Below are 13,843 nucleotides of genomic sequence, written 5' to 3' on the forward strand. Positions count from 1 at the left end.
TGGGCATATTAACAAGATGTAATCTCAAGGATTTGAGGATATAGGTGACTGATGGTTGTGCGCGTGTAAAAAACAGATTGTTTATAAAGTGTAGGAGACTCAACATATAGCACCTGAATAGAAAAATGTTTATTAAAATGTAGTGTTACATAAGGTACAAAATAAGCAATACAAGAGTATTTTCTTTCTCCTTAATTTTTCTCCATCTGGTCCTCAGAGGGGATAGTCACACCAGAGACTAAAACACAAAGAGTGAAAAGGATATTAACAAAGGCTTTGGTTTTGTTTCTCAACGTGTAAGGGCAGAAAAAAACATAAGTGCGTGTCAAAGCTTGATCACACCAAATATTATATATATATAAAATAAGTGTATAACAGTCCATAACAAAACTAGATTGATAAGGGTACAGAAAAAGGGTACATTTGTTTTCGAGGTAGTTAGTTTTGTAGTTTTCAAATTTATTGTTGTTGTTGGCCATTAGTAATACCTCTGTGTGTACTCTGGGTCAGTTTTCTCATTCAGCAGAATCTCTATAATCTCCTGTGGGGGATTAAGCCCATGCAGTGCTGCCCTCTCCCATCTTTGCAATCGACTGATGCCTAACACACACAAACACACATGAGCATATACACGTTGTCAAAAGGTTTTGCTTTGTTGTTGCAAAAAGTAAGCACACAAGATGAAAAAACACCCCTTGCACACATAAATAGTTATAAATGTAAAAGTACATAAATGACTTAATGACTTATAAATTACTCTACTCTCAGCCAGTCTTGTTTCATTGTTCCAAGGTTACTAGAGCGGGCAGGACGCAGTCCAAGGTTACCGAAGCGGGAAGGGCGCAATCCATACCCAGACCTGACAAATCCTGTGATGATAAAGCTGGACGAAGGACGTGGCGACTCTACAAAACCTCAGCCGCTATTAGATTATTAATGATAATTTTAAATCTAACTTTTTTTTTGCCTTGTTGTGCAAGCACTGTCGAGCTTGTGCAGAAGCTGCAGTTTTTGCCAGAGGGGAACTGGAATCCCCTGGTTAGGCCTGGTTTCCCTCTGAGGTTTTTTATCTCCTCCAATGGAGTTTTGGGTTCCTCGCCACCGTTTGCATACTGTTTTGAACTGTTTGCCTGGCCGGGGGGGCTGCTAGAATTTGATAGTCTTATTTAAATAACACTGCATATAGGAATTTATTGTGTGTCTGATATTTGACCTGTGTTTTGACTTCCATAACCTTTTATGTTTTACTTATAGTCAATGGTTTTCTTGTACAGCTGCTTTGTAACAATGAAAATTGTAAAAAGCGCTATATAAATAAAGCTGACTTGACTTACCAGTGCATGGACCAAATGTCCAGTCCAGATCAAACTTCTTCAGCTCTTGTAGGTCTTTCTCTCGCTCAGTCAGTTGCGGGGGCTCAGGTTCTGATAGGTAATGAATTCTGTTATACCTCTTGTGCACCAGCATCTTCTTGTACATTATTTCAATGGCTTGTGGAAAAATATGATGCATTTTCAGATCTCCACACAGCAGTAGATATACAAACCGAAAACACTGACCAACCTGGTTTTGGAGGCGAAGGGGGTTTGTCTCTCTTTCCCCCTCTTCTTGCCTTCTTAACAATTTTGTAGGTGTCAGTGATTAGACCACGTTTGGGTGTCATACTCTCTAAAATAAAACGACTATGTGATTAAACATAATAGTGTGCATGGTCACAAAATCGCCAACATTTAAGCAGCAACATTTAAACAAGCACGTTTAATGCTTTTGATTCATCGTGACGTCAAGAACTTGCAGTAGTACAAATATAACAGCCTATTTATAATGCATTCTATGTGACACACTCATTTATATATAAAAAAACATCGAACCAATCCAGCAAGGGCGATCTTTAATGGTTACAGAAAACAACCTTGGTCAATTCGAGTAAAGGGATTTTCGCAAAATTGTATGTGCATTACCTTAAACATAAATGCAATCGACTGCGTAATTTTAACCCTACCTTAATGTTGCTCTAACGCTTTGCCAGTGTTGACAGCAGCGTTCTTCAACGATGCCTTTTTACTTTCGCTTTGTTTGCAAAACACGGGCTGACATGAAGGGAGGAGCCACGCACGCAGCGTGATGGCGTCACATTTACAGCTGCGCTGTGCTGCTACCAGCAGAAGAAGCACATAGGACTCGGCCCTGACCCTCTCGCCAAATAACAGTAATACCGATTCAAATATCTTACATATGCGTTTGATGTTTGATGCAACTAAGGTGTTTTTAAAAATATTAGTCCCGTCGGAGGTTTATCTAAGACGGTGTTGTCCGTCACCAAATAATAAATACGCAGACATTTGGTCGTTATTTGATGCCTGGACATTGTTGCTTTGCTAGCTTTGTACTGTATACAGCATGTGTTTGCGGTATATTTAGAAAACAAGACAGCATTAGAAAACATTACCGTTCAGAGGTGATAAATCTACACAAATGACACATGTGAAGTGTGTACCTGTGATAGAAAACAATGCCTCGATGTTTTCAGACCCTTAGAAGTCGTTTTTAAACACACATATTGTATAAAATATAGTATATATCATATAATGAATAAAATATAATTTCATGTTTGTGAATTGTCCCCTGGTGTCACAGCTTTTGAACAGCGCAAGTCCGCTCTGTGTGTGCTGGAGTGGCAGCCATGGGTGACACTCTGGAATTCAATGAGATTTATCAGGAGGTCAAAGGCTCCTGGGTAAGTAAAGACAGACCACTTTTACAAAACTATCTGAATTGGCTCATTGCATGTTGAAAACTAATAAAAGAATTTAATTAAAATCGTCTGATCAGTGTGTTATTTTACAAACAGCTGTTTTGCCTAAAGTCACACATTTGTGCCAATGCAAGATATTATTACCCTGTTATTCTAGTGTAACAAACACAATTCAAAGACAACTCTCCCCATAGAATGATGGTCGCCTGCGCTTCAGCAAGCAGACGGTGGTGTATAAAAACAGTAAGACCGGGAAGGTGGACAGCATTCCCGTATCTGAACTCACCCAAGCACAGTGGAGGAGAGTTTGTCTGGGTCATGGCCTTAGAATGTCCACCAGCACTGGTCACATCTACAAATATGATGGATTCAAAGATACCGTGAGTCAGAGATACGAGATCGAAAATGCGTTTATTATTTACTTATTGATAAAAAACATTCAGTTCAATGCGTTAAACCCACATCCATCTTTTTATGCATAGGACTTTGACAAGATCTCAGACTACTTCAAAGCCAACTACAAAGTGGAGCTGACGGAGAAAGATATGTGTGTGAAGGGCTGGAACTGGGGCACTGCAAAATTTAGCGGTCAGTGCACACTTTTAATGTGTTTTACAGTATGGGCTGCTGGTTTAACTGAAGCTTCCATGTATTGTAATAAAAGCTGTCACGCAATAATAAAAGGATTTATGTACATAGCAGAAGGAACTGCTTGACAAATGTAATATTCTAAAAAAGATAATATTTCCCTGCATCTTGCATGATTTTCAGAACCGTTGCTTTCATTCGAGGTAAATGACAGCCCTGCATTTGAGATCCCACTTTCTAGTGTATCCCAGTGTGCAACGGGAAAGAATGAGGTCACATTGGAGTTTCATCAAAATGATGACACAGAGGTGTCCCTCATGGAGGTGCGCTTCTATGTCCCGCCCACCCCTGGAGACGAGGGTTCCGATCCTGTAGAGGTGAGTGTTTGTGTGTATCCTGATAGTTTCCCTCGATGTTGTTTACCATTGACCACCAAAATAGTTACTGCAGACACCATTATGCAATATACAATTTTCTAATTTTACTTAGTTGACCACCAGATGGCGTAGTCTACCAAGCAATGACAATAACACGTATAAAGGTAGAGTTCGCCCCAAAACATTTTGGGAAAGTTGACATTGAAATAATCATGTTATTTAAAACCTTCATGATTTCCTTTCATTTGTAGAGTTTAAAGTTTTAAAGAATATCATGGTTACTTGTTACATTTACTGAAATCATAAAAGTGGTTTATAGAACTAGTTTGTCGTCATATTTTGACAAGTTGTTGCAATATGTTCAAATTAAACTGTTTTTATAATTATCCCTGTATACAGGTTTGTAACAACATAAGTCTTTTTAGAACCGTTTGTAGCATATTCATTAAAATTGATATATGATGGCTATTTGAATTGCAGTAGCTACATCATGAGTACACAGTACTTGACTGAAATATAAATGGTACGTTTCTCTGAGCAGGTGAATGTTTTATTGTTTTAGGCATTTGCTCAGAACGTTTTGTCCAAGGCAGATGTGATACAGGCTACAGGAGATGCCGTGTGCATCTTCAGAGAGCTGCAGTGTCTCACACCGAGGGGCAGGTACATATTTACTTCACATATTTCTCTTTAAATGAGAAGACACTATGAACAGGTTTTGCTCTCTCTAGGTATGATATCCGCATTTATCCAACATTTCTACATCTGCACGGTAAAACGTTTGACTACAAGATCCCATACACTACAGTGCTCCGCCTCTTCCTTTTACCTCATAAAGACCAGCGGCAGATGTTCTTTGTGGTAAGTGGGACATCATGACTTATAAAGCTTTTATTTTATTATTATTAAGAATTCTATGTATTAAGTTATTTTACTAATGTTATTGTTTACGTTTTCCATTTTCCATTTATTCCAAATGATACACAAAATACTTTGCTGAAGTACAGCATAATTTCTACTTTTTAGATCAGTCTGGACCCGCCCATTAAACAGGGTCAAACCCGTTATCATTTTCTTATCCTCCTGTTCTCCAAGGAAGAGGACATCAGTCTGACGCTTAACATGAACGAGTGAGTGACATAGAGTGAGAGAGACCAATGAAGGATGTGATGGGAATTAGGAAGTTCCTGAAGAAACTAAATAGGTCATTAACAGGCTATAAACCCATGTAATAGCAATGAAATTAATAAAGTCTGAGTATTTTTAACAAATGTTTTCACAATAAAAGAAGTTCTTGTAAATGGCGTATACCTTTTAATTATATCTGTATATATTTTAGTTTGAACTCAATTTTTTTCGAGTTTGTTTGACCCTGGACCACTTTTTCCCTGGACCGCTTCAGCGTTGCCTGAAAACTATAGTTTTTTGTAATAGTTACTAAATTATATTTCAATGTGTGGTGCCATTCAGCTGTTCCATTATTTGTGCTTTTGGTGTGCAGGGAGGAGGTGAAGAGACGCTTTGAAGGGAAGCTTAATAAAAACATGTCTGGCTCTCTCTATGAGATGGTCAGTAGGGTCATGAAGGCCCTGGTCAACAGGAAGATCACAGTGCCTGGAAATTTCCAAGGGTAAGCACACGCCCACATATTTATTATAGTATAGCTAATATTAAGTGTGAAATATTTATAACATCATTTACTCCCTGAATCCCTGACACTCTCTGACACAACCTCTGTCTCTCCGTTGTTGTATCTTATCTTTATAGTCACTCGGGTGCTCAGTGCATAACATGTTCATATAAAGCCAGTTCTGGTCTGTTGTATCCGCTGGAGAGAGGTTTCATCTACGTGCACAAGCCTCCAGTACACCTGCGCTTTGAAGAGATCGCCTGTGTGAACTTCGCCAGAGGAACCACCACCACCCGCTCCTTCGACTTTGAGATCGAGACCAAGCAGGGCAATCAGTACACCTTCAGCAGCATCGAGAGGTACCCGCACATTTGACTGGTTGTTTTGTCTCCTCGCTGAGAAAGTAGCATTTTGGGAACAAGATCGTACCATTAATGGAAAGACCAGTACTAGTCACATCCTCCTGAAAATGCTTCCTGCAAAAATGTCCCAGCAGCACTTAACCCCGTCTGCCCCTGGACGTTTACCACCGCCACTTTGTGGTCATTTTTCTGTGTTTGTGGCTTTTACTAGTTTGTGGCTTTTACCATAAATACATTAAATAAATAAAAAATCTTTATGCAGAGTGCTGCCACAGCATAATACGTCTTAAAAGCCTACAATAATGGTCCAAATGAAATATATCTCTGAAACTCCTCTTTTAGTCACCTGACCCTTTTTTGTTAATGCTACATGAACGCAAAAAGAGACTTATTGCGCATTGCTGTATTTCAAATTGGATACACACAATGACTGAATAAATACACCAGTGCCTAAATTTTTCATGATAAAGTGCAAGCAACATTAAGATTTCTGCAAATGTGTTAACAGTTTCTTGTTCCTTGCAGTATAGCACATAAATCACTATTTTCAATCCGATAGCCCCAGTCCCCATTCATTAAAATTTTATGTGATTTCTCTTTGATAAAGATAATGTTTATGTTATACATAAAAGAGTATAACAAATGGCAGAATTTCAATGGTGTGTAAATGATGAAAAATATTGTAGCTCACTATATGAGTCGTCATCCTCTCTGTTTTTCAATCTGCCACTGTTTTTCTTTTCAGAGAGGAATATGGGAAGCTTTTTGACTTTGTCAATGCTAAGAAGCTAAGCATTAAGAACAGAGGCTTTAAAGAGGTATGTCGGTGCTCCCTTCTAATTTTTTATCATACAGGATGTTATATTTACATGTGAATAGACTCCACACACACTTATTCCGCTCTTTGTGTTTGTACTGTACGTCTGTATTGTGTTCATGTAGAAGAAGGTTGGTACTGGCCTGCGGTTTGGTCTGGTGTTGGTGCTCCTTTAACCTGCTTGCATGGTGTGTGTGTGTGCGTGTGTGTGTCTCAATCCAAACCAGAATGTCAAAATGCAATCTCTTATTTTTGCTGGCTTTAAGAATATCTACATTGCACCACATAGGCGGGCATCTAATCGGTTCTGATTCAAACAGCGAAACGCTTTGTTCACTTCACTCAGATTTGAACTATGTGTTTGATTTTGGAGAGCATTTGTGCAGAGTTTAGACCATTCTGTTTGCTATGAACACAGCATTGCTTGGGTAAATGCTTTTGAATGAGTTAACACTGATTGTGTGTATGAACGTGTGTGAGCGAGGGGGTTAAGGGAACAAGAGGAGAGGGTTTTTCTGTGTTTGCTTAGAATACTAACTTAAGTTCATCAAGTTCAGCACAGGTAAGAGCGTAGAGATGGATTTAAGGTTGATATTTCACTGATATTTGTACTTTGTTAGGGTATCAAAGGCAATGACAATATGTACAGTGACTCTGACGACGACCAGCATGATGCCTACCTGGAGCGCATGAAGGAGGAGGGCAAGATACGTGAAGAGGCCAACGGCAGCGATATCTCAGATGGCGACAGTGGTTAGTGGCGACTGTTCAGTAAACTCAATATGGCTAATTTATGGGGTGATTTATGGGCCATTTTCAGATGAATCTTCATAATCCATAAATTTTTTCAGATGAATCTTTTAATCCTGGAGAAGAAGATGACGACATTGCTGAAGAGTAAGAAGCTTTGTGCTGATTTATTTGCCGTGGTTTCATTTAGTTGTGTTATACAGATTAGCATTTTAATCAATTAGTTGATAGCTGGATACATTTTGAGATCAGTTGTGTCTGTGTGTCAGGTATGACAGTAAGGCCTCTGCCAGTGAAAGCAGCGGCGATGAAGGAGACAGCGATGGAGACCGGAAGAAGAAACCAGCCAAGAAACCTAAATTAGTTAAAGAAAGAAAACCACGCAAGAAAGAGGTGAGAAGAATAATGTAAATTAGCTTCCTATTTTGCATTGGTTGTAGGTATAAGTGGTGTTGATATGGTATTTTTTTGTTTGTGTGTGTTCACTTACAATAAATTCTATGACTAAACAGAAAATTCAGATTTTTCGCTATTTTAATTGTTCTTAAATTGTTAATGCACTTTTTCTTAAACAACGTTGCTTTTTTCCAAAAAAGTATTTTGCATAAACACAAAATCACAAATGTACTTTAAAGGAACTGTACAATTTGACTGGATGTTTAAAAAAAGCACAATGTGTGTAATAAGAACACTTATGTAATGAGTTCGTTTAGTTGATGTCTTTGTCGCTATTTGAGTAAAGTTAGAAGTAGAGTTATTATAATTTTGATAAGATATAAATCTAATGTGTTTGATTTTGTATTAAATGTATTATGCTTATTTAAGTTGTATTTTTTATATTTTTGTATTATAGGTTTTAGTTAACTGTAAGAAAAATTATACTCAGAGCAACTTGGTGAAAAACCTTCATATATTTGTGTTTTAAGGATGTTATGATCATCATGCCAATCATAAATGTATAGGTGTACAATCCATAATACTGTGTTTGTGTGCGTATGTGTATAGAAAAAGGCAAAGGACATTAACGCCCCAAAGAGGCCAATGAGCGCCTACATGCTGTGGCTGAATTCCAGTAGAGACCGCATCAAATCGGAGAATCCGGGCATCTCTGTCACTGAAATCTCTAAAAAGGCTGGAGAAATGTGGAAACAAATCAGCAAAGAGAAGAAAGAGGTGACGTGTGACCATCACTGCTCTTCCAAAATGTCACGGTCTCAGATTTTTTGTGCTGGTTTAAAGTTGAACTAATGTCTGTGTTTCTCCATCAGGAGTGGGAAGGAAAAGCAGAGGAAGCAAAGAAAGAGTATGAACGAGTGATGAGAGTGTACAGGGAGAGCGGTGGAGGCTCCTCGAACACCTCAAAAAGGTACTGAGAATGTTCACAATTATAAAAGAGCTTTGTCTGAGTGCAGTGCTGTTACATGCGTACATCAGTTTACGCTCTCATGTCATTCCAAACCAATTTGAATTAAATATTTGTGTGTCACATTACATACAATGAGGAAAACAATAACATTATAATAAAAGTACTTTATACTGCTATATGAGTACACTATACAATGTCTTTATACTAAATTATATATTATATTCTATATTCATTTTCCCGAGCCATGGAATGTCTTTGCCGGACAAACAGGCAGTCATTATTCACATAAAATCTTCCCCTCCACTATAAATCTCAGTGTATTTGTATGTTGATTTGTATATTGGACTGTTGGTTTTATTTGGGTAAATATCACTGTGATGCATGTTTAGATTAAAGCAGTAACTGGTGATTTCAAACTCTTTCTGCATTACTTTCCTGGAGGGAGAGAAAAAGAAAAGGAAAGAATGAAGAAAAGAGGAAGAAGTCAGGTGGCGGGAGAGAGAAAGAGAAAGATCGAGCAGCAGGCAACGACAGTTTTAAGAGTCGAGAGTTCATATCCAGTGAGGAGAGCTCATCAGAGTCAGAGCGAGGCAAAAGACGGAAGCGCAAGGTAACATAGAAACACACATTCTATTATATTTCATTACAAAACCTTTTTGTAAAAAAAAGGCGAATGTCTATTTTAGCCTCTTAAGCAATCAAATATTTTTTTATAATTACTCAAAATCGTTTTTATTTTATTATTTGAACATATATAACATTATGTTGTTATAATTGCTTCCAATGTTTCCTCATCTGTAAGTCGCTTTGGATAAAAGCGTCTGCCAAATGACTAAATGTAAATGTATATACCAGCCGGAACAAGGAGAAATGACATGACACACTTCACGTTCTTCATCTTCATTCTCGTTCCATGTTTTTTGCAGAAGTCTGATGATGAAGAAGAAGTGGCCAGCACACCGGTGAGCTCTGAAGAGTCCGGCTCAGACTAAAGGACACAAATTACAGATCTATGTTGGAACAATCATATGCTTTCATATCTTTTATTGTACAGTACATTTAATGAACCTCTGATACGGTATGTTTCAGATATAATTCATATTATTACGTAAACCCGTTTAGCATCACTCTTCTAGATCATCAAGATGTTGAGAAACTCTTGAGTAATGTACGTCTGGTAGTTGACTCAACAGTAGTGTGTATTCTCTGTATTCATCTGCTGTATTGTCCTTTTTTATAACTCCCTGTTTATCTGTTTGGATACAAAACGCAATACACAGTGGTTTACCAAAACACAAAATAAATCATATACAGTATTTAACACATCTGCTTGCTTGATATGTACTAACATTAAAATAACTACATTTATGGCACCAACAATTATATATTTACTGTAAAAAAAAATATTTTCGTTTAAATAAATTTTTTGTTTCTGGAACTTAACACTGATTTAAGTAAATGTTTGATGTTGCATTAAACATTCTATTTAAAAACAATCTTATTGCTGTTAAAATATTAACCTTCTCTTCTATACCCACGTTCTCATTACTCTCACCTACAACCCGTCTCCTTCATAAACATTTACAGTACAGCACAATACAGAACCCAAGAGTACTAAATCTCATTATGGATAGCATTACTGTACATAACCACCACACTACTCAATTATCTCTTAATGTGATTTTACAACCCCTTTTCCGTTTCATGTGCATAAGTATACTGTAAATGTGTGGTTTTTGAGATAAAGAGCTTGTGGTTGTAACAAAAGCAGGACGATTTAAAAAAAAGCCTTTCTCAGCAAACGTGACAGACAGCCTAAAACGTTATTTAATAACAACTTATTAACCAGAAAAACATAAAAATAATGCCAAAGCTCTCTTCTGAAAGATAAATAAACAAAAAACAGCAAATTATTTTTACTGAAAAACCCTTAAAATGTCAATTAATCTTGAAAATTAATCTCTCTCATGCAGTCAGATACAAAGCATGCTGGGAACTACGGATCAACTGCCAACGTTGTTATATCTACAAAAAATACACAAAACAAATACGGGAAACCGTGCATTCAGTTCAATTAAAGAAAACCAGTATACTTAAAAAATATTGACAGTATACTACAAAGTGTCCTTTCATAAAGTAAAGAATCAAGAATGCGCTATTGAACCGCAACGGTCAGTATGCACATGTTATTTTTTTGTATTGCAGGGCAAATGACAAACTTAGTGGTTAACTTTCACTTGAAAGTCAGTATACTTCATATGCATCATCTCTCTTTTTTGTTTTGTCGCCTCTTTTTCCTGGATTCTCTGTCATTTCTGTATTTGAGTTAGTTCCTTTTTTGTGTCTGTCCCTCTGTTCTTATCTGTTATACGTTTCTCTGGATTTATCTCAATCGCGCTTCTCGAACCACTTTGCTCATTATTGCATTTGATGATTTTGTTCACCAATTTGTATCGAGTCCCATCCATTTCTCTCTCCCGCTTTTTTTACTTTGCATCCTCGCTCCATCTTGAGCTCCTGTTTCAAGACAATCGAATCATCGTGAGACATCGAACACTTAACGCTATCGTTGACTGATGGAGAGCCTCATACTGCAGATCTTGAGCATAACCCCAGTCTACTGTCTCTTATTTGATTTGGTCTTCTGTCATGCGTTACACTTCAGTCAAACGTGTGTGTGTGGGTTTGTATGAAGGTAGAATAGTAGCAAAACTCGAGAGCACGTAGATGTGAATTTGAGAACTTGTACAATAAATATTTGCACTTGTATGCTACAATTTATACTCACAGCTTCGATGTGAAAACCTGTAAATTAAAAATCTGAAGTTGAACGCTGAGATTTGCACTCGCAGACAATAGTCACAAACCTGTATTCTGAATTTGAAGCTGCAGACAAGTAGTCACAAATGTGTAAAATGGCAGACACAGCTATACAATGACAGACACAAACTTGAAATACATATTTGCATTTGTTACATTCACATTCGCAGTACAACCTCAAATAGGCACTTGCAACTTCTCAAGTCTGTCACTGCAAGTTCAAATTTCGCGCTTCGACTTTTGCTACTCTTATCGCGATATATCAGTTGCAAAACTGATTTGTGCCCTTGCAACTCAGTAGCAGCGAGGGGCGGGAGAGGCGGGGGTGGGTGGCTGCAATGGAGTCGTTTTATTGGTTGGCACCTAGCCAATGAAATCGGGCTTCTTTTCTACGCGATGATGTCACGACACCCGCAGCCTCACATTCGCGACACTTTGGTTGTCATCGCGATGGCGGGATATAACGATCCGAGGGTACGTTTTTCTTTTTATACAATATTTGTTTTTCAAATTATTACATACATCACATATAACATACCGTGTAAATACAGTTGACATTGTGTGAGATGTCTTTGTTATGACAACTTGACATAAACCAATACTTCATAACCTGTCAGTGTCTTTGTCATAACAACTTGACATTACTAAAACAACATAAATTGTAAATTGTCATGTGGTTGGTTTTGACATTGGCTGTCATGAGGCAATTATAACTGTGTCATGAATATTTTTCTTGACCTCAACTACAGTGGTACAAATTTAATTTATCATTAAAATGTTATAATGGCCTTACGACAGCCAATGTCAAAACCAACCAGCTGACAGTTTAATGTAATGTTAACCCATAAAGCTAAGTGGTTTCTTAAGTTTGACACTTAATCTGCTATGTCATGTTTATGACATATTTGTGACAGGTTGTGGTGTCTTAGTCATGTCAAGTTGTTATGACAAAGACACTGACATGTTATGAAGTATTGGTTTACGTCAAGTTGTCATAACAAAGACATCTCACACAATGTCAACTGTATTTACACGGTATGTTATATGTGATGTATGTAATAATTTGAAAAACAAATATTGTATAAAAAGAAAAACCTACCCTCGGATCGTTATATCCCACCATCGCGATGACAACCAAAGTATCGCGAATGCGAGGCTGCGGGTGTCGTGAGGTCATCGCGTAGAAAAGAAGCCCGATTTCATTGGCTAGGTGCCAACCAATAAAACGACTCCATTGCAGCCAGCCACCCACCCCCGCCTCTCCCGCCCCTCGCTGCTACTGAGTTGCAAGTGCACAAATCAGTTTTGCAACTGATATATCGCGATAAGAGTAGCAAAAGTCGAAGCGCGAAATTTGAACTTGCAGTGACAGACTTGAGAAGTTGCAGGTGCCTATTTGAGGTTGTACTGCGAATGTGAATGTAAGAAGATATGCAAATACGTATTTCACGAGGTCGCCCTCGCCGATAAACTGCTCCTTGTTGGGATAGACAGTAAAGCATGGGAATGCAGGTTATGCGTATTTGGCGTGTTGTACAGGGAGTGGGCTCCGAGCTCGCCAGATCTATCCAGACCCGGAGCACTCTACCCTGCTCTCAGAGCAAGTGCTCCGGGGTCGGAACCGGCTCGAGCCCAGAAGACACCCCCCCCCGAGGGTCCTGCGGGACTTTAGTGAAAATGAGAGGCGCTGGGGTAGAGGAGGAGGGATGCTTATCTGGCAAGATGCAACAGGTCAGATTGTTTGTCTATTTATGATAGAGCTTGCAGGAGCTGATAGGGTAGATACAGTGATTGCTGATGGTGAACCAGCCTAGATAATTAAGTAGAGATAGCGTGCTCGGCTGGTAGGTGATTGCTGCTGATGGAACATCGGGCTGATTTATATGCTTAGGTTCCTCCCGAACTTTGTTAATAAAACATCATTTCAAGTTTGTGTCTGTCATTGTATAGCTGTGTCTGCCATTTTACACATTTGTGACTACTTGTCTGCAGCTTCAAATTCAGAATAAAGGTTTGTGACTATTGTCTGCGAGTGCAAATCTCAGCGTTCAACTTCAGATTTGTCAGACACCAAACAGGACGAGGACCACAAAAGCGTCACGTTCAAACGTTTATTTAAGGGTTGGGGATTAAGGGGGTTTCAGGGGTTCCGGGGGGGGTACAGGAGTTCCAAGAGTCTGCGTGTGTGTGTTCCCCCAGTAGCCGAACAGCGATGGCAGGAGCTGGATGATCCGGGAAGTCCTGGGAGAAACACACACACAACAGCAATTGAAACGAAGCAGCAGTACAGTCAAGGACTAGGCGTATTCGTAGAAGAGGGACGGAAGGCAGGTCAAGATTACCGTGGCTGGAGAACACAGAAGTAGTTGAGCGGGTCC

At 38.6% G+C, this 13,843-nt stretch overlaps 2 protein-coding genes across 3 annotated transcripts; one reads left to right on the top strand and one right to left on the bottom strand.

The window, feature by feature from the left end:
• Nucleotides 1-107: 107 nt before the first annotated feature.
• pold4 (DNA polymerase delta 4, accessory subunit) lies at nucleotides 108-2,112 on the bottom strand. Of its 2 annotated transcripts, none has more exons than XM_079462507.1 (5): nucleotides 2,003-2,112; nucleotides 1,564-1,668; nucleotides 1,335-1,490; nucleotides 489-600; nucleotides 108-238 (listed from the first exon to the last, which is right to left on the bottom strand). In XM_079462507.1, exons 2-5 carry the CDS (start codon nucleotides 1,661-1,663, stop codon nucleotides 214-216), a joined length of 393 nt encoding a protein of 130 aa, XP_079318633.1. In that variant the 5' UTR covers nucleotides 1,664-1,668; nucleotides 2,003-2,112; the 3' UTR covers nucleotides 108-213. The 2 variants fall into 2 exon arrangements, with proteins under 2 accessions (XP_079318633.1, XP_079318634.1); XM_079462508.1 differs by having other exon boundaries at nucleotides 1,335-1,424; nucleotides 2,003-2,101.
• An 11-nt stretch (nucleotides 2,113-2,123) lies between these two features.
• Nucleotides 2,124-10,133, top strand: ssrp1b (structure specific recognition protein 1b). The gene is made up of 18 exons (XM_079462509.1): nucleotides 2,124-2,209; nucleotides 2,638-2,737; nucleotides 2,950-3,135; nucleotides 3,238-3,343; nucleotides 3,527-3,720; nucleotides 4,283-4,383; nucleotides 4,452-4,581; nucleotides 4,747-4,850; nucleotides 5,222-5,350; nucleotides 5,488-5,709; nucleotides 6,458-6,530; nucleotides 7,150-7,282; nucleotides 7,381-7,426; nucleotides 7,549-7,672; nucleotides 8,285-8,452; nucleotides 8,548-8,645; nucleotides 9,087-9,255; nucleotides 9,572-10,133. Exons 2-18 carry the CDS (start codon nucleotides 2,684-2,686, stop codon nucleotides 9,635-9,637), a joined length of 2,103 nt encoding a protein of 700 aa, XP_079318635.1. The 5' UTR covers nucleotides 2,124-2,209; nucleotides 2,638-2,683; the 3' UTR covers nucleotides 9,638-10,133.
• The last annotated feature ends 3,710 nt before the right edge of the window (nucleotides 10,134-13,843 follow it).

This window comes from Barbatula barbatula (assembly GCF_947034865.1).
Source record: "Barbatula barbatula genome assembly, chromosome: 8".
Lineage (NCBI taxonomy): Eukaryota > Metazoa > Chordata > Actinopteri > Cypriniformes > Nemacheilidae > Barbatula > Barbatula barbatula.